Source organism: Oenanthe melanoleuca, chromosome 21, assembly GCF_029582105.1.
Source record: "Oenanthe melanoleuca isolate GR-GAL-2019-014 chromosome 21, OMel1.0, whole genome shotgun sequence".
In the NCBI taxonomy this organism is placed as follows: Eukaryota; Metazoa; Chordata; class Aves; order Passeriformes; family Muscicapidae; genus Oenanthe; species Oenanthe melanoleuca.
In genome coordinates this window covers 1,217,046-1,242,594 of record NC_079354.1, presented here as the reverse complement: position 1 = coordinate 1,242,594, position 25,549 = coordinate 1,217,046, and the positions used below count along the sequence as shown (strand labels likewise).

At 47.1% G+C, this 25,549-nt stretch overlaps 1 protein-coding gene across 1 annotated transcript in view; it reads left to right on the top strand.

The window, feature by feature from the left end:
• UBR4 (ubiquitin protein ligase E3 component n-recognin 4) overlaps positions 1 to 25,549 on the top strand; it is an 83,517-nt gene that overhangs the window by 4,233 nt on the left and 53,735 nt on the right. The window contains exons 3-45 of the mRNA XM_056507921.1: positions 331 to 434; positions 1,053 to 1,182; positions 1,289 to 1,428; positions 1,761 to 1,863; positions 2,383 to 2,524; positions 2,654 to 2,778; positions 3,962 to 4,086; positions 4,317 to 4,376; positions 4,501 to 4,691; positions 4,925 to 5,024; positions 5,141 to 5,278; positions 5,759 to 5,876; positions 6,286 to 6,473; positions 7,287 to 7,446; positions 7,572 to 7,657; positions 8,589 to 8,758; positions 9,388 to 9,670; positions 10,267 to 10,399; positions 10,832 to 10,911; positions 11,411 to 11,539; positions 12,013 to 12,195; positions 12,367 to 12,489; positions 12,577 to 12,806; positions 13,437 to 13,561; positions 13,979 to 14,076; positions 14,203 to 14,360; positions 15,050 to 15,259; positions 15,788 to 15,889; positions 16,758 to 16,858; positions 17,022 to 17,220; positions 17,318 to 17,506; positions 18,003 to 18,066; positions 18,222 to 18,413; positions 19,009 to 19,079; positions 19,205 to 19,352; positions 19,794 to 20,021; positions 20,187 to 20,357; positions 20,454 to 20,636; positions 21,880 to 22,038; positions 22,629 to 22,781; positions 23,085 to 23,312; positions 24,099 to 24,256; positions 25,322 to 25,493. Coding sequence (XP_056363896.1) covers positions 331 to 434; positions 1,053 to 1,182; positions 1,289 to 1,428; positions 1,761 to 1,863; positions 2,383 to 2,524; positions 2,654 to 2,778; positions 3,962 to 4,086; positions 4,317 to 4,376; positions 4,501 to 4,691; positions 4,925 to 5,024; positions 5,141 to 5,278; positions 5,759 to 5,876; positions 6,286 to 6,473; positions 7,287 to 7,446; positions 7,572 to 7,657; positions 8,589 to 8,758; positions 9,388 to 9,670; positions 10,267 to 10,399; positions 10,832 to 10,911; positions 11,411 to 11,539; positions 12,013 to 12,195; positions 12,367 to 12,489; positions 12,577 to 12,806; positions 13,437 to 13,561; positions 13,979 to 14,076; positions 14,203 to 14,360; positions 15,050 to 15,259; positions 15,788 to 15,889; positions 16,758 to 16,858; positions 17,022 to 17,220; positions 17,318 to 17,506; positions 18,003 to 18,066; positions 18,222 to 18,413; positions 19,009 to 19,079; positions 19,205 to 19,352; positions 19,794 to 20,021; positions 20,187 to 20,357; positions 20,454 to 20,636; positions 21,880 to 22,038; positions 22,629 to 22,781; positions 23,085 to 23,312; positions 24,099 to 24,256; positions 25,322 to 25,493 — 6,350 coding nt within the window. The remainder of the gene's footprint in view (positions 1 to 330; positions 435 to 1,052; positions 1,183 to 1,288; positions 1,429 to 1,760; positions 1,864 to 2,382; positions 2,525 to 2,653; positions 2,779 to 3,961; positions 4,087 to 4,316; positions 4,377 to 4,500; positions 4,692 to 4,924; positions 5,025 to 5,140; positions 5,279 to 5,758; positions 5,877 to 6,285; positions 6,474 to 7,286; positions 7,447 to 7,571; positions 7,658 to 8,588; positions 8,759 to 9,387; positions 9,671 to 10,266; positions 10,400 to 10,831; positions 10,912 to 11,410; positions 11,540 to 12,012; positions 12,196 to 12,366; positions 12,490 to 12,576; positions 12,807 to 13,436; positions 13,562 to 13,978; positions 14,077 to 14,202; positions 14,361 to 15,049; positions 15,260 to 15,787; positions 15,890 to 16,757; positions 16,859 to 17,021; positions 17,221 to 17,317; positions 17,507 to 18,002; positions 18,067 to 18,221; positions 18,414 to 19,008; positions 19,080 to 19,204; positions 19,353 to 19,793; positions 20,022 to 20,186; positions 20,358 to 20,453; positions 20,637 to 21,879; positions 22,039 to 22,628; positions 22,782 to 23,084; positions 23,313 to 24,098; positions 24,257 to 25,321; positions 25,494 to 25,549) is intronic.

Sequence of the window (25,549 nt, the reverse complement as noted above, 5' to 3'; positions counted from 1 at the left end):
GCTGACAATTTAGCAATTTCAACAAAAAAATGGGCTTTGTAAACTTGTTTCATGTTCTTCAGAGCTTCTGTCAGCATTAAATAATGTTGCTGGGGAAACTGCTTTATCTGTCTGAATTCCCCTGTCTGGCAGAAGGAATTATCCTCACTTTGCTGACATTTCTTGGGTTACATTGTAATGAGACTGACTTTATATTGCATCTGTGTTAGGCAGGAGAGATTGAGTGTGTACCTACACTGCAGAGCATCCTGTTTTATTGACAGCATTGGCAGCTTATTACACTGGACTATTTTAAAGCTTACTCTAAGTACAAGGATCTGCTTTTTTCAGTACCCAGAAACCAGTTGCAGTCAGTGGCAGCTGCGTGTAAAGTCCTGATTGAATTCTCCCTGCTGCGGCTTGAGAACCCAGACGAAGCATGTGCAGTTTCACAGGTGAGCACAGCTTTGGGCCTCCTGGGCCAGCCTCAGTGTGAGAATGGGCTTTGGGCTCCAGTTCTGAAATACCTGCTCTAATGCTGAATGCATAAAGCAAAATTAATGAAGCCTTTAAAATATTTAAGGTGTGCACTTTTGTAGACTCTGATTCCTGCTGAATCTTCCCTCTGCATTCTCAGAATAAAAGCTTGCTCTCAACTCAAAGGTGACCTGAAGCCTTGGTTAATTCAGTTCCAGTTTCCTACACTCTGGTTTGGTTTTGTGCAACCACCTGGATCCCAGCTATCTGTTGAGTTTTTAAAGATGTTTTCTTGCCTGCTTGTATTTCTGTCTTGTGGGAAAGCTTAAATATATTGGGAAGAGAGAAGGCCTGTGAGGAGTGTTGCTGTAATGTAGTGTGTCACAGAAGAGAGGTTTTCCATGGGAAGCACAGGCAGTGTCAGTGACCTGGATTACCTGCAGTCAGGGATGTGCTTCCATCCTCAGGGGAGATCACAGTGGCTCAGAGCTGTTGCAGTGGCCTCACCAGCTGAAGTTACATTACTCTTAATCCATCTGCTTAGAGTAAATGATCAAGAGAGTTTCAGTGGTACTTGATGTCTCTGTTTTCTGCAGAAACACCTCATTCTGCTGATCAAGGGGCTGTGCACGGGCTGCAGCCGCCTGGACCGGACAGAGATCATCACCTTCACAGCGATGATGAAATCAGCCAAGCTGCCTCAGACTGTCAAAACCCTCTCTGATGGTAGGGAGGCGGCCCCAGCTGTGGGTGTTTCACTGCAGCACTGGAGTTAGGCACAGAAAAGATGAGGTTTGCTGTCTGAAATGGGGGTTTGTTGTTTTCCCTGCAGTTGAGGACCAGAAGGAATTGGCCTCCCCTGTGAGCCCAGAGCTGAGACAGAAGGAAGTGCAGATGAACTTTCTAAACCAATTGACATCAGTCTTTAACCCCAGAGTCTCATCCTCACCATCAATCACAACAGAGACACAGGTAAAAACCTCCAAAACAGAAACAGTCTGAATTTCAGCTTCCCAGTACAGGAAGGACAGAGGGCTCTAAGTGATACTTCTTGAAACAGATGTAAAGTGAACCTTTCTTAAGTACATAAGTCCTATTTGCATGAGATAAATGGCAAACAAGCAGATACTGTTTGTGTTGTATTGGCAGTACTGGGTCTGTTTCCTCACAGAATGCAACATTTAGTGACATCTATAACTGTTGGGAATTGTGCTGCTGATACACCTTGTTTCTGTGTAGAGACTTGGAGAAATACAGTGTGTTTTTAGTGCCTCCATAATATATTTAGTATGTGCTTGCTTTAGGTGGAAGGAGAGAGTGAGGATCAAGCTGCCACAGATCAAACCTCTGCAGCAAAGACCAAGAGCATATTCATTGCTCAGAATGTGGCCAGCCTGCAAGAACTTGGTGAGAATCAACTTTCTAGCTTGGGGCTAGAAGGTACTGGAAAAATGTCTCTCCATTGTTACATCTCACAGCTCTGAGTGGAAAGAAACTCTCTGACCTGAAGGGTTCTCTGAGTGGCCTAGTGATTGCCCAGGGAGGTTATGGCTGGGAATGGAGTTTTCATTGCAGAGATGAGCTGAGTGTATTTATGTTTGGAGGGGTAGATTAGGTGGACAGTGTGAAATACCTTATGGGGTGGATTAGAATCACAGGATTGTTAGGGTTGGAAGAGACCACTGGGATCAAGTCCCACCAGCTGCACCTGGTGTGAAGTGTGCCCTGTGAAGACACAGAGCTTTGAGACCCCTTACCAGTATGGGCTGCAAACTTCAGCAGCTGGTGTTGTAAAGCACTCTATCCCATTGCCCTCCCCTCTGATGGCATTTTCCCACCACCAAGAGCAATGAAGTCAGTTCCTGAGCACCCTTAGGGCTGAGGCAGTGCCAAGCAGTGCCACAGCCCTGCTGCTGTGCCCGGCAGGTGGCTCCGAGAAGCTGCTGCGCGTGTGCCTGAACCTGCCCTACTTCCTGCGCTACATCAACCGCTTCCAGGACGCCGTGTCCGCCAACTCCTTCTTCATCATGCCGGCCACCGTGGCCGACGCCACGGCCGTGCGCAACGGGTCAGTGCCACCTGCCTGCCTGGGCACTCCCTGTGCCCTCCTGGGCACCTCCCTGCCTGGGGCAGGGCACTGTGCTGCCAGGGCACTGTGCTGCCAGGGCACTGCTCTCACCGTGTGTCCTGCCTGCAGCTTCCACTCGCTGGTCATCGATGTCACCATGGCTCTGGACACTCTGTCCCTGCCCGTGCTGGAGCCCCTGACGCCCACACGTCTCCAGGACGTGACTGTTCTTGCTCTCAGCTGTCTCTATGCAGGTGAGTGGAGCTCTGGAGTAAATAAGTTGAGACAGACATGACTGGCACCAACACCAGTCTTATTTTAAAACTTTACATGCCTTTTCTCAATGAACTTTTCTCAAGCAACTCTGAATCCTTCCTCATAGGCAGCTTCACACAGCACTGACTCCTCTCATCTCTGCAAGTTTTCTTTATCCTTCTACATGACTGGCTAACCCCAGCCTGTCCCTTGCCTGGCCACTTAACCCTGTCTGTCCCTCACATAACATCTTCTTACCTTGTCTGTCCCTTACATGACTGCACATCCCTTCCTCCTCACAGCACAGCCAGCACACCCCATCCCAAACTGCAGCAGACTCAGTCTCAAGCTCCAACTCCATCTGTAGCTGTAACTAGTGGCCAGCTAACCTGCTGTTTTATAGCACCCAAACTCTTTGGGCAGGCACAGATGTTTCCATTCCTCAGTAGTCAGTACAGCTGTAATTCATCAGGAGAGATTGTCTTTTGGACTATCCTGCACTATCCTTTCAACCTAGCTTCCCACAGATCTCCAACAGTTTTTTTGAGTTTTTGGCTGTGCTTTGTTACCTGCATGTTGGAGGCTCAGCTCACAAGTAGCCTTTATTTCTCTAGAAGCTCTGCAGCACAGTGTGGTGATTGGGTTAATATCAAAGTTGTTACTGATACGTTCTGCCACTGCTCCTGTCAGTATCTAAAAAAAAGACGGAGTGACTCAACATTTTCTTAACAGCCTGTAATTTCTGCTCTTTCTTTTTATATTCAGAGCATAATATATATATATTTTTAGGCTTCAGCTTAATTTGTTAAGCCTTGTTGACAAGTCCCAAATCAGCCTTTTTTCCCAGGAGTGGTTTAAGCACACCAAAATCCTGAGTGTTTAATTGGTATGGGGGGCCTTTAAGATGTGGCACTCAAGTCTGAAGATTGTCTTAAAAATGGTATTGAGTTACATGGTAAAACATTACCTCCTTTAACTGCTCCCATGTGTTTCTGTAGGGTAAAACTTTGCTCTTCTGAGGGTACTAAAGATTTTTTAACCTTTCACTGTAACACTGAACATTCCCTGCTCCATCAAGTTATGAACACATTGGATACTGCTTGTCTTAATGTGCTAAATAGGAATATTTTGTCCCAAGACTGGCTCTTCCTAAGAATGTCCCCTGCACTTGTTTTCCCTGAGGTGTGAGTGTGGCCACCTGCATGGCCATCCTGCACGTGGGCAGCACCCAACAGGTACGAACCGGGTCAACCAGCTCCAAAGAAGAAGATTATGAAAATGATGCTGCTACTATTGTACAGAAATGTGTAAGTAATCTGCAGACTATTCTTTGTTTTCCTCCTCAGCAAGCGAAGAGCACAGAATTTGTATTTATTTGCATTGCAATACACAGATGTGATTTTGGGACATTGTCATTGGTGGTAAAGAAGTTAAAGGATTGGCTAATTTTAGAGGGTAAAATACAATTGCATTTGGAGTTTTTATTTCTGTTGCTGTCTGGTGAGGTGCCTTACCATGGTTTTGGCTTTATTTGCAGCTTGAAATCTATGAAATGATTGGACAAGCCATCAGCAATTCACGCCGTGCAGGAGGGGAGGTAAGATTTCCATCTCAGGAGGCTTTTTCACCCTTTTAATGCTGGTGTATTTTGGCATTTGGATTGATGGTGTTTTGTCTTGGTGCTTTTTTCTCCCCCTTCCCCGTGACTTTTGGCACGATAGCATTATCAGAACTTCCAGCTGCTCGGGGCTTGGTGTTTGCTGAACAGCCTCTTCCTCATCTTGAACCTCAGCCCCACGGCCTTGGCTGATAAGGGGAAGGAGAAGGATCCCTTGGCTGCTCTTCGTGTCAGAGACATCATTGCTCGCACTAAGGAGGGCGTGGGCTCTCCCAAGCTGGGACCTGGGAAAGGGTATGTGACACCCTCAGGGACCATTGTTCAGGGCTCTGACCAGTCTGAGCAAGCAGCTGCTGCAGGCTCTTGTTGGTCTTGTGAAATTTTATCTCTATTTGCAATTCAAGTCCTGAGTCTTGGAAAGAGGAGATGTTGTTGTCTCCAGTTTAGCAAAGCAGTCTCTTTATTTAATATTGATTTATTTGTTATTTTCCCCCTGAAATGACATTCCATCCTTTCTGTTTCTGCAGGCATCAAGGGTTTGGGGTGCTGTCAGTGGTGCTGGCAAATCATGCCATCAAATTGCTTTCATCTCTTTTCCAAGATCTGCAAGTGGAGGCATTGCACAAGGTATGCAGATAGCACAGACATTGTCCTGAGGCATTCTTCCTTCTCCACTGGTCACTCTTGGAATTCTCCTACCAATTTCTCTTTATTTCAATTCCATTTGAAATTCTATCCTCCAGGGCTGGGAGAGCGACGGGCCTCCAGCAGTGCTGGATGTCATGGCTCAGAGCACATCCATCCAGAGGATCCAGCGCCTCATAGACTCTGTGCCACTCACCAATCTGCTGCTGACTCTGCTCTCCACGTCCTACAGAAAGGTAGGAGCTGGCACAGATCTGGAGAACCTCTGGAGCTGAGCCACTCCAGATTGCCATCACTTAACAAACTGGGGCTTTTCTGGGAACGTACAGTTCTTCTTTCAAAAGCCATCAGCCAGGGCCTTTCTATTTCCTCTTTTCAGAGATGTAAATTTGACAAACTTGTACTAATAGAAATGCACTTTTTTTGTAAATTCAGTGGTATTTGTGATTTTAGTGGGAAGATGAAAAGGCTACATTGGTGACACATGATTTTATATTAGAACTGTTATTTCAAGTGTTGCTTATAAGTTTGGCGTAGATTGTTTATTTTCAATCATCTGTGTAATTTTTAGTACAACTTAAGCCTTGAAAAAGTGTTAATAAACTAGTTGGGACTAATTTGCTAGAAGAAAATTAAAGGGCATGAGGAAGTTACTGTTATTTTCAAATGATCATCTTTCATAATCCTAAACTTTTCCTGGTCCTGCTGTTCTTCAGGCCTGTGTCCTGCAGCGCCAGAGGAAGGGCTCCATGAGCAGTGATGCCAGTGCCTCCACTGACTCCAACACTTACTATGAGGATGACTTCAGCAGCACTGAGGAGGACAGCAGCCAAGGTAAGAGAGTTTGCAGCAGCTCAGGAGTTTACACTGCTTCTCACATTTTATGGAAACCTGGTTACTGTGCTGTTGCCTTCTCAGACTATGACTTTTAATGCTGAAAATACAGAGCAGTTTGTAAGGTCTGTGGCAGAAGTAGTGCTGACTGCTCTCTTTTGTGTGAACTGAAGCCTGAGTAGCTGGGATTTGACAGTGTTTGCTTAAGAGAAGAGTGGAAATAATTTCTTTGTGTAAATTCCTGCTGGACCTCTGTGAAAGGGCTTTGCCTTGTGATTTGGACAGAAAAAATGGAGAGCAGACACCTTAAGTCTGCTCACTGAAATTCTGCTTTAGGTCTCTCTCAAGCTGGGTAGTTTTTTATTTGCTTATAACACTATGGGTTTGTTGTTCCTGCCCTGTGTGCCAGATGACGACAGTGAACCAATCCTGGGGCAATGGTTTGAAGAGACAATCTCTCCCAGCAAAGAGAAAGTGGCTCCACCACCACCCCCTCCACCCCCTCCTCTGGAGAGCTCACCAAGGGTGAAGAGCCCCAACAAGCAGAGTGCTGGGGAGAACGGGAACATCCTGGCCAGCCGCAAGGACCCCGAGCTGGTACGGCCACAGCTGGGCCCAGGGAGCTGGGGGGGCCTGGGTGGGACTGCTGGGCTGTGGCACCTGGGTGAGCCCTGTGTGCTCTGCTCCTGCCAGGGACAGCTGGGCTGTGGCACCTGGGTGAGCCCTGTGTGCTCTGCTCCTGCCAGGGACAGCTGGGCTGTGGCACCTGGGTGAGCCCTGTGTGCTCCTGCTCCTGCCAGGGACAGCTGGGCTGTGGCATCTGGGTGAGCCCTGTGTGCTCCTGCTCCTGCCAGGGACAGCTGGGCTGTGGCACCTGGGTGAGCCCTGTGTGCTCTGCTCCTGCCAGGGACAGCTGGGCTGTTCCAGGGCAGCTTTGTGAGAAAGGGCAGGTGGTTCTGGTGCACTGCTCAGGGGAATCAGGCAGTGTCCTGCCTGTGGAGAAGGATGTTTTCTCTCCTCTTCTGGTGGATGGAGTGTCAGGGTTTGTTGCTGCCAGGGAAGCAGAGGCTGGAGTTCATATCTGTTTGGGTTACAGAGGGAAAATGGGGGCAGAGCTGGAAGTGATGTGACTTGCTGATAGAATGCTTTTAGCCCCAGCTCTGTTGGGTAAAGACAAAAATAAATACTGCAGGGGAGAAGTTGGAGGCCTCCAACCTTCTCAGAGGGTTCTGGAATCAGTCCTGGTCCAGCCCACAGTGCAGGGGCTGGATTGCCATGAGTGCACCTTTCCTCCACTGCAGCGGGGAGAGGTTTAGGGGACTCAATATGTTTTGCTGTTGGCTTAGTTTTTGTTTAATGTTGTCCCTCTGCTTTTGTTGCTTCTATAGTGTGTTTCTCTTTTCTTTTCAGTTTTTGAGCCTAGCTTCAAACATTTTGAACTTTATCACTTCTTCTATGCTGAACTCCAGGAATAACTTCATCCGCAACTACCTGAGCGTGTCCCTGTCGGAGCAGCACATGGCCACGCTGGCAAGCATCATCAAGGAGGTGGACAAGGATGGCCTCAAGGGTGAGTGAGCAAACCTCTCTGTAGGGCTGTACAGCTCAGAGGTGCCTCTCTTTTTCAGCTTCTCATCAAAGTTTTAAATACTGGAGAGCAAAGGTAGTAAGTGGCTCTCGATCCCTGTCTTACAGGCACGTCAGATGAGGAGTTTGCTGCTGCTCTGTATCACTTCAACCATTCCTTGGTGACCTCAGATCTTCAGTCCCCTGCCCTGCAGGTGAGCTGGGATTGAATGCATAAATAAAATGAAGAAATGTTGGTGTCTAATTATTCCTCTGTATGGGTTCTCCACACCTTGAATAGTTGTTGTTCCATTTGGCCCTGAGTGTATTCTGCAAAAAGAGGTTGGAATATTTTGAGTCCTGTGTTTTGAATGATCTTTGCAGTCATCCAGCACAAAACATCCTGCACGGTGTAAACTTTACTTCTAGAGTTCAGACTAATCCACTGGACTTTGAAGGGCATGAAAGCTGAAAACTCTGGATGAAAACTCTATCCATGAGTTCATCAAGAGACATTCCTACAGGTTTGCTCTGCTGTCAGGACTGATGCCAAAAGGCCTTGGAATTTCTCAGGAGAGAATCAAATTAATCCGTTTGCTTTCATGTCCTAACTTTGTAGCCTCTAGGTTTCTTTGCTGGGTCATGGGCTGACCTGACTCTGTCATGAAAGTTATGAACCTGCTTCAACCCATCACTGAATTCAACCCCTGTACTTTGTGGGCTGTTTTCTACTGTATTTAAAACACTCTGTTGTTCGTTAATTTTTAAAAGCAGTTAGACTTTCATCAATCTGCCTTTTTACTGCATTTGAAAAGAAGCAAATATTGCTGTGATCAATCAAAGGGCTCTTCTTGCAGATTCACAGATACTGAACATGAGCATAGTCTGTCCTGCTCTGATATTGCAGTGAATGAGAAAAGCTCACTAATGCCATTTTTTCTGCATTGGTGTTTAGGTGGCAGAGTGACAGCACTGAGTGTCCCTCAGTAGCTCTGCCCTATATCTGAGACAGGAGAGGCACTGCTGTGTGAGCAGAGCTGAGAGCCCTGCTGTGTATTGCCATCTGTATGCTCAGATCATGCTTTTCATTAATTAAAGCATCAGACAGGACTTCCCTCTTTCCAACAAGTCCCTGTTTTGTTCCAGAACACACTTCTCCAGCAGCTGGGAGTTGCCCCTTTTTCTGAAGGGCCGTGGCCTCTCTACATCCACCCTCAGAGTCTGTCGGTGCTGTCCCGACTCCTGCTGATTTGGCAGCACAAAGCCAGTTCTCAGGGAGATCCTGATGTTCCAGAATGCCTTAAAGTCTGGGAAAGGTGAGTCATTTTATGTTAAGCTGTAAATCAGTCGTCTCTTACCTCTCTCATTTCCTGTCAAGTGAAAATTCTCTGGCCCCAGCATTCCAAGTGTGTGTGTTCCCTGATCTGGGAGGAGCAGAGGGTCAGTCTGCTGTGCTGGGGAATCCTCCACCCAGAGCCCAGGAAATGAGAGCTGCAGTCAGGAGTTGGGGGGAGGAGGCTGAAATGCAGCAAGGCTGGCTCAAAAAAGGGACAGAGAATCTCTTATTTTTCAGCAGGTTTCTGGTAGTTCCTGTTAGGATGGTGCTGGGATTCTCTGCCATTAGCTGGCTTTCACTGATAAGAGTTTAGGTGGTTTAAAGCTCTCATGGACAGCCCTTCCCAGGGAACAGGTTTTGAATCACTCTTCTCCATTTGAATGACTGTTCCTGTTTTCCACTAAATATATTTGCCACTGATTTTAATTGACTTTAAAAAGTAGGTTTTACTGCTCACACAGTCTCATTCCAATACATAATGTAGTGAACATTTGTGAAATTAGTATTAAAACAATAAGCAGAAGTATGTAACTACTTCTAGTTAGAGAGATTTTAAAGAGGGATCTCAGAGGAAAACTAAACTTGACAAACTTTCTCCCCTGTTGCCAGGTTTGTGGGCACGCTGAAGCAAAATGCCCTGCAGGGGACTCTCCCCAGTGACACAGAAGATCTGAATGTGGAGCATCTCCAGCTGCTGCTGCTCATTTTCCACAATTTCTCAGAGAGGGGCCGCAGGTCCATCATGATGCTGTGTATCCAGACCATTGTGGAGCTGACAGCAAACATGGAGACCCAGCAGTGTTCTGTGCCCCTGGTGGTGGCTAGGCTGCTCCTGGTGTTTGACTACCTGCTCCACCAGTATTCCAAGGCCCCTGTGTACCTGTTTGAGCAGGTAAGATTTGGACATCTGGATATTGAATTGGTCACCCAGCAGGGATCTGTAATGGACAATCATTTGGAGTGTTCTTCCCATGACCCCTGGGAGTAAATCAGTTTTGATGTTGTTACCAAACTTTGGAGTTCCAAGGAATGATGAATTATCATGGCTGGTTCCACAGCAGGTTCAGTTGGAATGTAAATTCTTGGTGTGACTGGGATCTTAATAAATCCTAGTAAGGACATGATGATTGTCCCACCCTGTCTTTAAAATCTTGAGTATTTAGCTGTTGATTTCACAAATACCTTTTGTACTTCTTTGCTTTAGTGTTTCACTGTGGAGGTTTTTGGCACTGTCCTCTAATGGGATGAGATGGTGCTTCATGCCTGGTTTTTTCAATTATGGGAAACTTGGCCATGGAATTAAACTGCTCAGTCGAGAACAAAAACCATCAGGAAGGGTCCAGGGCTTCTCCTAGAAGAGTGAAATGTTTTGTTGTGAAGAGGATTGTTTCTAATCTGTATTTCCTTCTCTGTGGGGTGGTATTTTCCCCCTTCCCCTCAGTGACAAGGATGCCATGGATGGGTTTTTGTTTGTTTTTTTCTATTCAGGTACAGTATAATTTGCTGACTCCACCCATTGGCTGGGTGAGTGGAACCCAGGACAGCAGCAGACGAACATCTGTCCCACTTTACCATGGCTTTAAAGAAGTGGAAGAAAACTGGACCAAACACTGTTCATCAGGTAAGAAAGAAAATGTAAGGAATTTTTTATTTCAAGATTTGCTTTTATAAGTAAATGAGAGCCTGTTCTGTGCCTTGATTTGGACAGGTTTTTCTGCTTTTTAATGGCCGTAGTTAAAATAGGTAAAAATACATCTAATAATGCAAGAATTGTTTTATTAAGCAAAATTCAAAGTTATTCTCTTCTAGGAGTATGCAAAAAGTAATTAAAAATAAGTAAATGTTTATATTGCCAGGGTTGTAGGAATAGGGAAGCTTTGGCTGACTATACCACAGGTTAGAGCATCTATAATGTGTCATGGAGCTGGCTTGGAATCTGGTGGTGGTGGTCATAGAACACATAGAACATTGTGGGGATGGAGGAGAGACTATAACACAGTGTGGCCTGTTCAAACTGCCACTTTGAAGGTTGTTTTTTGTTCTCACATTGCAGATTCTGCTCCACAGCCCAGGTTCTACTGCATCCTGTCCCCAGAAGCTTCTGAGGATGATCTGAACCGTCTGGATAGCACGGTATGGCACTGCTAGGAGAGACTTTCTGGAGAGCCTTGGGGGTTTGCCAAGTGCCAGGGAAACAGACAAGAAGGAAAGACATGATTAAAAAGAAGAACCAGGAATCTTTCACTAAGTGGGGAAAAGAAGAGTGGCCAGATGAGATAACATGGGATTTCTTCTTACCTCTAGTTAGATGTCAGGGCAGTCACTGTGCTAAGTCTGTGAGGATCTGTTGTAGTACTTGCAGGAGTGCTTGGATTCAGACAAAGATGTGTCATTAGAGTTATTTTCTCATCACTTTGCTCCAGGTGGTCCCTGGGTTTTGTTTCCTCACTAAATTTGTTACCGTTAGGGTTACAGGCTCTCTCTTCTGCCTGCTCCTTATTGACCATCCATTGAGCCTCAGTCCCAACAGAACCTCTCCCTGAAGTTTATTTTGCAAGGTTTTGGGCTGTGGCTATTCTGAGTACTTAGGGAGCTTTGCAAAGCAGAGGTCCTGATTTGTCATCTCCTGCAGGTTTGTGAGGTCCTTTTCTCCAGGGCTACGAAGTACGATGAGCTCTACACAGCCCTCACCTCATTACTGGCTGCTGGCTCCCAGTTTGATACACTCAGGAGGAGGGAGAACAAAAATGTCACTGCACTGGTAAGTCTTTCTTGCTGGTTTTGCTGGAATCTTGCTGGTGTGGTGAGGAATAACAAGTTTTCAAACTTAGTATTTTCAAGCAAAGTATTTAACCGAAGTATTTTGGACTGTGCTTGGAGTAATGAGGAACTTTAAAATCTCATAACTAACCATAGTGTTTGTAGTGGCTGCACATACTCTTGAGTTTTTAATTTATAATGTGCTTCAGACTTGCTGTAAGTCCATGGTAATTCCAGGAGGTGTGGCTAGAACACAATTAAACTGGAGAAAATGGCTTAATTTTTCCTTTTTCTTTTCTCACTTCTGTGTTCTGTATTTTATTGTTTAATATGAGAGAAACTCAGTCCAGAATGTGTTCTTCTGATTTGGCACATCTGCAGGAGTATGGAGTCCCTGAGGAGATATTTCAGTAGCTGTAATGATGGAAACTGTAGTCATTGTTCACTAATTTTTCCAACTGTTCCTCTGTTCAGGAAGCCTGTGCCCTTCAATACTACTTCCTGATCCTGTGGCGCATCCTGGGGATTTTGCCTCCCTCCAAGAGCTACATGCACCATTTGGCCATGAACACCCCTGAGATGAGTGACTGTGACCTCCTGCACACCCTGCGCTGGTCTTCCCGCCTGCAGATCCCGTCCTACGTCGTGTGGATCAAGGTACAGCCCCAGCCCTGTGGGGTGTGGGGGGTGGTGACAGTGACAGTGACAGTCCCTCCATGCTGACTGCATGTGGGATTTGTTTTGGGGGAACTCGTGCCTGTCTTTTCTACACTGGTTCAGTCCAGAGCACTGTTCAGGTGTGATGGATCTGGGTTTTGGCATTTCTAGGATCACCTTATCAAGCAGGGCATGAAGGCTGAACATGCTGCTCCTCTCATTGAACTGACCTCCAGCAAGTGCATCTCAGTGAAGTACGACGTGGAAATAGCAGAGGAATACTTTGCTCGACAGGTGAGCTGTGGGAGTGCAGCTGGGTGTACAAACTTCTGCTGCTGTGGGATGATCTGCACTTAACTGTTCCATCTTCTGTATTTTCAGATCTCTTCTTTCTGTGCTGTCGACTGCACAACCATTCTCCAGCTGCATGAAGTCCCCAGTTTACAATCCATTTACACCCTTGATGCTGCCATCTCCAAAATCCAGGTTTCTCTAGATGAGCACTTTTCCAAGTTAGCTGCAGAAACTGATCCCCAGAAGTCCTCAGAGATAACCAAGAACCTCCTCCCTGCTACGCTGCAGCTCATTGACACTTACGCTACTTTTACCAGGTACAGTCCTTGGGATTTCCAGCAGGAATACAATTTCCTGCTGGGCTGTGGGCTTTCTCTGGATTTCCTGTGTTGTTTCCTTAGAAGTGCCTGGGAGTTTTATAGTCCAGAGTAATTATTTTATGTGCTCTAGAGAGTCCATTGCTTTAGAAGAGGAATACCAAGTAGCTTCTCAAAGCCATGTGGGGGACTTTGTTTTTTCTGAGTAGCCTCCTTGTCTGATCTTCCAAGGCATCCTTGCAAGTTTGCAAAACCAGCTATTTCTCCAAAGAAAAACCACCCTTTAGGATAGTGCTACTTAAGGTTATTTCTCTGGGATAATACTGAGGCTGTCAGACCATCAAGAAAGAGAGGGGGGGTTAATTCTTACATTAAAGATCTAAATTCTTCTAAACTCTGGTTAGAACCTGTGAAGAAGAAAGCAAAAGTAAATCAGCTTTTTCTTTTTGGGCACTTCTCCTGTTAAGTAGCTTAGAGGGGATAAAAGCCCAGAACTCCCTTAGTGGTGTGAGATGAAGTGTGGGGCAGAGCTGGAGAAGTTTGTGTTTCATGTGTCACTCACTGACACTCTGAGCTGTGAAGTGCAGAGCCGTTGCTGAGGTCAATCCCCTCCCTCCCTCCTGCCTGCAGGTCGTACCTGCTGCGGAGCCTGGTGGAGGAGGGCTCCCAGGACAGCCAGCCCTGCGAGGAGAAGCTGCGGGGCTACGCCGCCGTGCTGGCCATCGGCTCCGGCCGCTGCAAGTCCAACACCCTGGGTGAGGGCCAGGGCACTGCTGGGGGCAGGGGCCTCCCCTCTAGGGGGATTATTCCACAGTGCTTCCAGTCCCCAATTTCAAAGTGATCTCCACCCCTCTTCAAAGGAGTGAGTTGTGCTGCCAGCAGCACACTGCAAAGTCTCTTCAGTATCCTACCAACGAGCAGTTGGGCAAACCTTGAAAGGATCATTATCTTGTGGGCTCCTCTGGATTAGTGAAATGTTTTTATAATCATATTGGAGCTTGTGGCATGGAATAAGGGGAACTACGAAGACTTCTGTGAATTAGTATTTGTGCCACGTTTTCTGCAGTTTTAATGAAGTGAAAGAGGCTGGGATGGTGTTAAAAACTTAGGGATTATTTTGATTTGTAGACCTATGAATTTATTCAGTGTCTGATTGTTCTGTGTAACTGCAGGTCCAACCCTTGTCCAGAACTTGCCATCAGCTGTGCAGACCCTGTGTGAATCCTGGAACAACATCCACACCAACGAGTTCCCCAACATTGGCTCATGGGTGAGTGCAGCCTCAGGGGCTGACCTGGTGTGGGTGTGGGTGCAGCTGCAGGGATTGCTGGCAGTGGGCAGTGTGTGGCTCTGTCCCACATCCAGGGCTCTGATGTGTGTGTGTGTCCTTCCCCAGCGCAACGCCTTTGCCAACGACACCATCCCTGCAGAGAGCTACATCAGCGCCGTGCAGGCTGCCCACCTGGGCACCCTCTGCAGCCAGAGCCTGCCCCTGGCAGCCTCCCTCAAGCACACCCTGCTCTCCCTGGTCAGGCTCACCGGGGATCTCATCGTGTAAGTCAGGCCTTGTGTTCCACTGTGTGTTCCACTCACTGCTGGCTGCTTTGCTCTGTGTCCTCCAGGGCTGACTTCAGGTTGTGTCTGTGCAGCACGTACTGACTGGTGCTGCTTCTGACCTAAACCTTCCAGTTCACAGTTCCAAATACCAAATGCAAGACCAACAGTTTTTGTCTTCCTGTGGTATCTCCAGAAGCCAAGATCCCTGAGGGAAATCTTTTTGTCAGATACGGACTTGAAGAAACGGGATATAAACTGACACATTATGGATTGAATTAATTCGTTTGTGTTTTCTTATCATTCACTTAAGTGAAAGTTTTAATGTGTAAGGAAAAGTGAAATGCCATTTTTTTTCCAGGAACTTAGTCTAAAATACTCTGAAACCAAAAAGTAGTTGTTGGCACTGCAGACAAGCCCCAAAGCCACAATATGTGATAGTAGGACTGTCTAGGCAGATGATGTAATTCTGTACATGCAGAAGTGACACGTAGAATTTTCCAAAGGGTGACTGTTTTTCTGAGGGGGAAAATAACTGGGCCAGTGTTTTTAACCCACCTTTCCAAAAAGGGTTTCATTCCTGACTTCCAGCCAGAGTTATGCCTCACTGAATGTGAATTTTGGTTTCCAGTAGGGATGATCTGTGATACCTCATGTGGAGAATTAACTTGTGTCCTTTTCTTTTCAAGCTGGTCAGATGATCCAAACCCACCCCAGGTGATCCATTCCCTGCTCCCCCTCCTTTTGGAGACCAGCACAGAGAGTGTGGCAGAAATCAGCAGCAACTCCCTGGAAAGGATCTTGGGCCCAGCAGAGTCTGATGAGTTCCTGGCACGTGTTTATGAGAAGTTGATCACAGGCTGCTATAACATATTGGCCCATCACTCTGACCCAAACAGGTAACAAAGCTGTGTGCAGAGATTGGCTAGAGCAGGGTTAGTTCTGGAGCAGAAAAAATCAGGGTTTTTTTATCTGTTGAGAGCTTCTGTACTTGTATACTCTAAATATGAGATATTTTATTCACATTACCAGAATTGTGGAGGGGGGGCTGAGAACAAGAGAGAATGGGGGGCAGTAAGAAGACTAAAAGAGACTAAAAGTGTCAAAATAGCAGGTCTTTATAGGAATTTGTGTGTGAGGTGCCTGAAAGATCTCTGGATTATTTTAGGTTTCTGACTGGGACTTGCCTTACAGCATCATGTGTCCCTTTGTTCTAACTTGGTGGATTTGTTGGTGTTTATGTCAAGTTGTTAATCCATTGTTTTTCTCCTGTCTCTTGGAAGAAGAGCTGCTTTCAATTGGTGGAAAATTTACTGGAATTGTAATGGCAAATAGATCACTTCTGGCCTCTCAACTGTTGTGATTGTTGAAATTGTTTCTTGATCCTCATGTATTTGATCCTCATCTATTCCTCTTTTAATCCTCAGTGGCCTGGATGAGTCCATCTTGGAGGAATGTTTGCAGCATCTGGAGAAACAGCTGGAGAGTAGCCAGGCCAGAAAAGCCATGGAGGAATTCTTTTCAGAAAGGTGAAGTCACCATTGCATTTGTAGCCCAAGGACTTCATTTCTCATCCTTTTCCTGTTACTTGTCACTGTAGACACCAAGGTGATGTTAATGCCATTGTGTAGGAAAATACAGGCTCTGTGAAGCCAGGATATCCTTCAGGCAGTTCAGGAGAGTGGGAAGAGGCTCTGGGGGGAGAGGACCTGGATATTTGTTCAAATCCAATACAAGGTCACAGTGATTGTCAGTGGGGAATCTTGCAGGGTGATTGTTCTGTCAGTGCAGCTTTCTGAGAGATGCTGCTCCATGAGGCACTTACAGACCAAGCTGCAAAATCACAGATTCTCTCAGTGCTTCTGTGGGGCCAGGGGTTGATAATTTTAAGAGTGAGGGAGGGGGGGTTGGCCTGACTTAGAATCATGAAGACAAATTCTGCTGGCAGCAGCCTAGAACAGCTATGATAGAAACACACAAGCACAAGCAGAGTGGTGAACAAGAGGAAGGGTTTCTCCATCTGAAAGCTGACCATTGCTGGTTTTTCTCTCTACCTCTTGAAAGTTCAGAATGAAAGCAGCCTGGTGGCTCTACATTGTTAGTATAGAAGGGAAAGATAGGCAAGAAAATCTTGACTTCTGTTTTGGAGCCAGTTCAGGCCCTTTTGTGACTGGCTATGTAGAGAACACTGAAATGCTACTGAGGAGCCCATTTATGAGTTTTGGTCTGAGTTGGGTTTGCTGTTTGTCTGAAAGCAGTTTGTGTGGTTTGGCTGCTGAGCAGTGTTAACACTAACTCCTGCCAGCCTGAAATGTGAGGGCAGAGAGAAGTGGAGCCAGTGGAAAAGGGGAATGGGCTGCTTTTTACAAAGCTGATTTCATTCTTACCTCTGTACAGTGGAGAACTGGTGCAGATCATGATGGCGACAGCCAACGAGAACCTCTCTGCCAAGTTCTGTAACAGGGTGCTGAAATTCTTCACCAAGCTCTTCCAGCTGAGTAAGTGCCAGTGGGATCTCCATGCTGCCTTTTCCACTTCATGCTGAAGTGAGATTGGAAGAGAAGCTATGGGAAGGAGTGTCACAGCTTGGTGCTTTCAAGGAAAGCCATTTTCACAGGTGTTCCTTGGAGCATGTGTCACTGACAGGAACTTTCCCCACAGCTGAGAAGAGCCCCAACCCCAGCCTGCTGCGCCTCTGCGGCTCCCTGGCCCAGCTGGCCTGCGTGGAGCCTGTCAGGCTGCAGGCCTGGCTCACCAGGATGACCATGTCCCCACCCAAGGACTCCGACCAGCTGGACGTGGTGCAGGAGAACAGGCAGCTCCTGCAGCTCCTGACCACCTACATTGTTCGGGAGAACAGGTAAAGCCCTGGTCCTGTCGTGTGTGTGCTCTGCTGTCATGTGAGCTGCTGCTGGTTGTGTGTGGTACCTGTGTGAAACTCTGCTCTTTTTGCTCAGCCAAGTGGGGGAAGGCGTGTGCACTGTTCTGCTCAGCACTCTGATACCAATGGCAACGGAGATGTTGGCCAATGGGGATGGCACGGGCTTTCCTGAGCTGATGGTCGTCATGGCAACTTTGGCCAGTGCAGGACAAGGGGCAGGACACCTCCAGCTTCATGGTGCTGCTGTGGACTGGCTGGGCAGATGGTAAGAGTGACCTCTGTACTGCTGGTGCTTCGTTTGTGGGGCATTTTTTATTTCTTTTCTGGTGTTTTGTGAACAGAAATTTGTGTTTACAGGTACTCCCTTCTCTCTTAATTTATTGTTTATTGTTTGGGATACAAAGTGTCTGAGGGAGGCTGATCTGTGTCCATCTGTTCCAAGCAACCACTTTTTTTTTTTTCTCTACTCTGGATGATTTAATTACTTCATTTGTATACTCCCTGTTGTTAATCTAAAGCAAACTGAGTGCTTGCAGTTCTTGGTCAGGACTGAGCTTATATTTCCCGAAGGCTGTCAGCTGGAGTGTGGGGTTTTGGACTGCCCATCCCTGGAAGTGTTCCAGGCCAGGTTGGACAGGGCTTGGTCCAACCTGGGATAGTGCAAGGTGTCCTGCCTGTGGCAGGGTGTGGGATGAGGTGGGCTTTAGGATCCTTTCCATCCTAAACCATTCTTTAGTAATTCCCAGTGTTCTGTGTTGCAGCAAGAAATACCTGTCTCAGAAGAACGTGGTAGAAAAAATGAATGCCAACGTCATGCAGGGGAAGGTAAGACTTGAGCTGGTGCTGCACTTGCAGAGTGACTCCCAGGCACAGCTTCAGCTCTCCTGGCTTGGCCACATGTGGGAATTTGAAAGCAATTTGATCATACCCTGTAGCAGCTGTTGTGTTGCCTCTGATTTCCCTTGCCTTCTGCCGTGCAGCACGTGACAATCCTGGAGTGCACGTGCCACATCGTGTCGTACCTGGCCGACGTGACCAACGCCCTGAGCCAGGGCGGTGGGCAGGGCCCCAGCCACCTGTCGGTGGACGGCGAGGAGCGCGCCATCGAGGTGGACTCGGACTGGGTGGAGGAGCTGGCCGTGGAGGAGGAGGATTCCCAGGCTGAGGACTCGGTAGGCAGCAGGCACAGGGAATGCTCCAAAGGACACCAGGGATTATTTTGCACGTCCCAAATCACACAGTTTATAAATGGAGATTTTGTGTTTATTCCTGAGTGGAGGACCCTTCATGTCAGGTCTGTCATTCCTGCCCAGATGGGTTGACTCTGATATCAACAAAAGTTAAATATTTATTGTTTTAATTAAAAAAAGGAAAAAATGGAATAAAATGGTTTTGTTCTTACTGGTTGGTTGGCAATTACTAGTTTTTGTATCAGCAAATTATATTAATACTATTATACTATCTATTATATTAGATTAATACTTTTAAGTGCTTTGGGTGGTGAAAAAAAACGATTAGAATTTTATTTATCCATATTTTTTGTATCAATATTTTTGTTACTGTTTTTTGTTAACCATTTCATGTTACTACAGTGTGTTACTATCTTCTCTCTCCATGTGATTTGATACCAGCAGCCTTCTAGCTCAGTGCTGCTAAAATTTGCTATTCCTAAAATGTACATTTGGTGTCTGGGGAATTTATTCTGTACTTGTACTTCACTGTAGCTGCAGTTATGACACCTTCCTAAAACAATTTTCTTCTGCATAGGATGAAGATTCTCTCTGTAATAAGCTCTGTACCTTCACCATCACACAGAAAGAGTTCATGAATCAACACTGGTAAGAATCTCAAGCTTGTGTTCAGAGTTTCAGCCTGGTATTTCTGGCCATTGGGAAGGAAACCAGTGTGCTTTGTGAGCCTCAAGGCACTGCCTTTCAAAACTCACCTGGCTTATTTTGGGCAGGTACCACTGTCACACTTGCAAGATGGTTGATGGGGTTGGTGTTTGCACAGTTTGTGCTAAAGTGTGTCACAAGGATCATGAGATTTCTTACGCCAAGTACGGATCCTTCTTCTGTGATTGTGGAGCCAAGGAGGATGGCAGCTGCCTGGTAAATTCTTTTTGTCTTAAGATTTTCAAGTCCTTTGCAATTTTCTGTTCTGCAGGAAATCACATCAGGATTTGAGTACACAAGAGTGCTAAGACTTGAAGGCTTTGACTTTATAATGAATCCTCAGAATTTACAGCTTGCCCAGAAATTAATTTTTTTGCACCAAATAAGAGCATTGGTAGATCTGTGTGACTCCTGGGATTCCACCTGCCTTTACAGAATTTGCACCCAAAGAACACATTTTCCCATGTTTTCCACTAGCAGCAAATGAAATAATTATATCTTAAATATGGAAAGTTTTTAATCCTTGGATGGAGAGTCAAGTGCAGGATGTTATTTCTTTAGAAGTGTGCTCTAATTGCTGCTCTTACAGTCTGTTCACTTCATCAGTAGCCAGGGTGAGCGTGGTTTGGGATTTTAGTGTTGCTCTGCCGTTCCCAGGCGCTGGTGAAGAGAACTCCCAGCAGTGGGATGAGCTCCACCATGAAGGAATCAGCCTTCCAGAGCGAGCCCCGCGTGCCCGAGAGCGTCATCCGGCACGCCAGCACGTCCCCTGCCGAGAAGGCCAAGGTCACCATCAGCGAGGGCAAGGGCCCCGACGAGGAGAAGCCCAAGAAGAGCAGCCTGTGCAGAAACGTGGAGGGCTGCCGAGAGGAGCTGCAGTCCCAGGTATAATCTCTGCTGAACAGAGATAGGGTGTGATGAGGATCTTGGGCAGGCTGTGTTGGTTATAAGCTGGGATGAGAGGGTTATAAAGAAATGTGAGGCTTTTATTTTCCTGATGCTCCCATCAGGAGCATCTTGTTCCTCATTTGCCTTATCTGTTTCTTGTAGGCCAACTTCTCCTTTGCACCTTTGGTGCTTGAGATGCTGAATTTCCTGATGGATGCCATCCAGGTCAACTTCCAGCAGGCTTCAGCCATGGGGAGCAGCAGCCGTGCCCAGCAGGCTCTCAGTGAGCTCCACACTTTGGACAAATCAGTGGAAATGACAGATCAGCTGATGGTAGGAAACAAAAGGAATTAACAGAGTGTGGCTGGGGGGAGTGGCTTTTAAACAGAGCCATTCCAGTGACACCTTTGGATGCTTTCCCTGGCTCAGGTCCCCACCCTCGGCTCTCAGGAGGGCGCCTTTGAGAACGTGCGGATGAACTACAGCGGGGACCAGGGCCAGACCATCCGGCAGCTGATCAGCGCGCACGTGCTGCGGCGCGTGGCCATGTGCGTGCTGTCCTCGCCCCACGGGCGCCGCCAGCACCTGGCTGTCAGCCACGAGAAGGGCAAGGTGAGGCTGCTGGGGGAAATGGAGCAGTGCTGGGGCTGCTGGGGGAAATGGAGCAGTGCTAGATCTCTTTGTTCCTGAGGGAAGCACTGGATCCACTGAGTTCTCGAGGGAATGTGGGCAGTGCCGGATGCACTGGGTTCCCAGGGAAATGGAGCAGTGCTGGATGCACTGGGTTCCCAGGGAAATGGAGCAGTGCTGGATGCACTGGGTTCCCAGGGAAGTGGAGCAGTGCTGGATGCACTGGGTTCCCAGGGAAATGGAGCAGTGCTGGATGCACTGGGTTCCCAGGGAAATGGAACAGTGCTGGATGCACTGGGTTCCTAGGGAAATGGAGCAGTGCTGGATGCACTGGGTTCCTAGGGAAATGGAGCAGTGCTGGATGCACTGGGTTCCCAGGGAAGTGGAGCAGTGCTGGATGCACTGGGTTCCCAGGGAAATGGAACAGTGCTGGAAGCACTGGGTTCCCAGGGAAGTGGAGCAGTGCTGGATGCACTGGGTTCCCAGGGAAATGGAGCAGTGCTGGATGCACTGGGTTCCTAGGGAAATGGAACAGTGCTGGATGCACTGGGTTCCCAGGGAAGTGGAACAGTGCTGGATGCACTGGGATTCCAGGGAAGTGGAACAGTGCTGAGGAACAAACAGGACTGTGGTTGGTTTTGCCCATCCTGAGATCTGGTGTGAAGTGTTGTGTAGCTTAGGGGAACCTCTGGTAGGAGAAGCTCTTCAGGGAAAAGAGTTTGTACAGCAGGAACAGTGAGAACAGCTCCCTGCCCCACCCACCTCTCAGAGCCACTGGAGAGGAGGCTGGAGTCAGGTGGGATCCATGACTCAGTGAAAGGACAGGGGAAATGGCCTTAAGGTGTGCCAAGGGAGGTTCAAATTTGTTACTATAAACAAAAACTTTACTGCAAGAATGGTTGGGCATTGGAATAAGTTGCCCAGAGAGGTGGGGGAATCATCAATTCTGGCAGTGTTAAGAGGTGTCTGGGCATGGTACTTGGGGATGTGGTTTAGGAGTGGTGCTGGGGTGATGGTAGGACTCAGTGATCTCATGGATCCCTTCCAGCCTTGATGATTCTGTGGTTCTGATTCTGTAGCTGGGATCTGGAACTGAAATGCCTGAGTTACAAAGTCAGATAACCGAGTTCATTCTGTGATTCTGATTCTGTAACTGGGATCTGGAGCTGAAATGCCTGGCTCCCCTGAGTTACAGCCAGATAACTGAGTTCATTCTGGGGTGCAGATCACGGTGCTGCAGCTCTCAGCCCTGCTGAAACAAGCTGACTCCAGCAAAAGGAAGCTGACCCTGACCCGCCTGGCATCCGCGCCCGTGCCGTTCACGGTGCTGAGCCTGACTGGGAACCCCTGCAAGGAGGATTACCTGGCTGTGTGTGGGCTGAAGGTAAGGGCCTGCCAAACCCTTTTCCAGGGAGCTGTAAACATCAGCTCAAAGCCAGCTGTCTTTGTTTCCTCTAAGGAGTTAGCACAGAGCTGCCTCCAAAGTTCTGTCACTACTTCAGCTCCTGATTTACTTTCTTCTAGATAGATGAAGCAAAAGAAGCAGGACCTGTGTGAATGATATAATTAATGAGACAGTACCTCAAAATAATATTTCTTAGTGTGTTTAGGCTGATCTTGTTTTAAGACAAGAGCCAAGGTTTAGTCATGTCAGACTTAGTATATTAAAACTAGTCTGTAGCAATTAGTGTTCTTTGGCAAGAACTCCTCTTTTTTGTATTCTCTCAAATTTGGAGTCAGCTTTCCCAGTGCAGAATCTATAGATGTGTTATTTAGCTGAGAAAAAGCTGCACTCTCTATAGTTTTTTCTTTCAAACCTTCATGTCATTTATCTTCAATACAGAAAAATGAGATTTAGATTCTCTGAATCATTATGTTCCATAAGAGAAAACCTGACTTTTAACTCCATTCTTGGCTTCAAATATGTATAAACACTTTGTTTTAATATTGAACCAATTTTCTTTGCTACTCCAGGATTGCCATGTGTTAACATTCAGTAGCTCTGGATCAGTCTCTGATCATTTGGTGCTTCATCCCCAACTGGCCACTGGGAATTTCATCATCAAAGCTGTATGGTTGCCAGGATCTCAAACAGAGCTGGCCATTGTCACTGCAGACTTTGTGAAGGTATGTCTGGCCATGAGCTACTGATGATACAGCCTCTGTCAGACATCAGAGTCTGGATCCTCAGGGAGCTGCATGTGGGAGAATGTGATAGTATTCTTGAAATAAATTCGAAATATAAATTTGGAATGTTTGGGCTGTTATTGCAAGGAAAAGCAAACTCATAGAAAAAAAAGCCCTAAACTGTAACATCTCACAGGGTTTCCCTCATCTCAGCTCTTGTTCATTTGCACTGTTTGTATTGTAGCAATTAATTACTGCCTTGATAATCACTGTAGTTAATTATTCCCTTGGTTCCTCCCACAGATTTACGACCTCTCAGTAGATGCCTTGAGTCCAACTTTTTACTTCCTCCTACCGAGTTCCAAAATCAGGGATGTCACTTTCCTGTTCAACGAGGAGGGGAAGAACATCATAGTTATCATGTCCTCTGCTGGCTACATCTACACCCAGCTCATGGAGGAGGCCAGCAGTGCCCAGCACGGGCCCTTCTATGTCACCAACGTGCTTGAAGTCAACCACGAGGACCTGAAGGTGATGGTGACTTCCCTTTCTCTCTTCTTTTGCATCTTCCATTTGAAGGCAGAAGTTTCCTTCTTTTTTTTTTTTCCTTCTCCTTTTAAGCCCCCTGATCTAGATCAAGGAGTTTTCTCATTCCTCTAAAGAGAGAAATATCCTTACAGTAAAAGGAGGTGGGGGTGAAAATTAAACCCCTTGATCCTTTCATCTAGAAAATGGAGCATGTTTTCCATGGCTGGCTCTGAAGTCATGCCCAGCAGGATTTCTCAGCAGGGAGATGGCTTCAGAGCAGTGCTGTTCTCAGAGCAAGGCACTCCAAAGGTGCAGGAGCAGAAGGGATAAATCACCATGGCTGGGGCTGAAGAGCTGCAGTCAGCCTTTGTTTCTAGTCTTGAGGGTGACCTTTAAAATCTCTCCAATGTTTTTTACCCCATCCTGCTTCAAAACAGGAATAGATGGGAAGGAGGCCCTCAGGAAGGGCTTTTATGAGCTGGGCGTACGGGAGTGCTGCGTGTGACACTGCCACACAGTGCTGGGCTCACAGCTGCAGGAGCTCAGGGTGTTACCTACAGCCTCCGGGTGTGCAGGCTCAGCATTCCCTCCCAGAGCCTTTGAAGTGTCTGATGGATGAGTTCACCCAGCAGTTCAGCTTAGAAAATTGTCATTTAGGGCTCTGTTCTCTCAGTGCTGGGGAGGAGGGGCGGCTTTGGGAATAATTCCATCGTAAATTTAAAAGCCTGACAGAGTGTTTGGGGATATTTGTGTTTATGTTAAATGTTGGCATTTCTCTGGATCCCCCAGGACAGCAATGGCCAGGTGGCAGGAGGGGGGGTGTCAGTCTATTACTCCCACGTGCTGCAGATGTTGTTCTTCAGCTACTGCCAAGGCAAATCCTTCGCAGCCACCATCAGCCGGGCCAGCCTGGAAGTGCAGCGGCTCTTCCCAATTAACATCAAGAGGTGAGGATCCTGGGACACTCCCTGCATTCTTATTTCTTCTTTTTAGAATAAATATTGCTTATTGTTTAACATCCTGGGTCTGAATGGCCAAACCTTGTGGTGAATTCCCTGTGGGATGATGATTTCTTGCTAATTTTCATGGTCCTTCTGTCTTAATGGACTTGGATGATCCTTGCGGGTTTCTTCCAGCTCAGGAATTCCATGATATCCCAGTTGCAGGATGATTAGAAACCAAAACTGGCTGTTTCAGCAGTGGGCCATGCATGCATTTTGTCCTCCCAGCAGGGTTTCAGAGCAGAAAGGTGTGTGCAGAGCAGTGCAGCTGCACAGAGGGAGCAGCCCTGGAACCAATGGGATTATCGGCCTCGCCCAGGCGGCCGAGCAGGGAGCCTTTGTTTCATTGCAGCACCACTGCTGCAGTGGACATTGTTCACTGTGCATGTTCAGGCTGGTTTTCAGACTCCCTTGGGGGAAACCAATCTCTTGCTCTGTGAATGTGGCAAGGAAAAGGCAGTTCTGTTGTGTTTTCTGATATGCAGTGCTGGGCACTCAGGCCACAGACACAAAGCCACTGGCACAAGTGGGCTTTAAGGGAGGGTCAGGTTCCCAGAGCTGCTGAACTCCAGTCGAGTTTGGTTTAGTTTTTTTGCAGCTCTGTTTCCACTTTTCCCAGTGAACAGACACTGATTCTCCTGCATTGGCCTTTGCTTATTGCTGCTAGGTGTGTTGAAATGTGAAACTGTTCATCCCTTCAAACAAAAACATTGCTGGAAGCCATTTATAAATTAACCTCCTTGATTTGGGGCATAAAATGCAACACTGAGCCAGTTTTTCCTTGGGTTTGCTGAGTAGGGATCAGGGCTGAGGACTGGGATGCTCCTGTCTTCTGCTCCATCTGGTAACTGTGTCACATTTCTCACCTGTAAACCAGACACTGTTCATTGATGCAGTGTTTGAATCCCTGCTCAGCACAAAGCTTTAACTGATTTGAACACAATGAAATTTGTGTGGTTTAGCTTGTGCTGCTCCTTAATTGAATGTCACTGTGCCCTTTGTCTCTCACAGTTCCAATGGTGGCAGCAAGACTTCTCCAGCCCTGTGTCAGTGGTCTGAGGTGATGAACCACCCTGGCCTGGTGTGCTGTGTCCAGCAGACCACAGGTGTCCCACTGGTGGTGATGGTGAAGCCAGACACTTTCCTCATCCAGGAGATTAAGACCTTGCCAGCCAAAGCAAAGGTTAGTCAGAGTTCCCTGTATTTTTGACTCTTAGAATTCGGTTTCTTGTTGTTCTG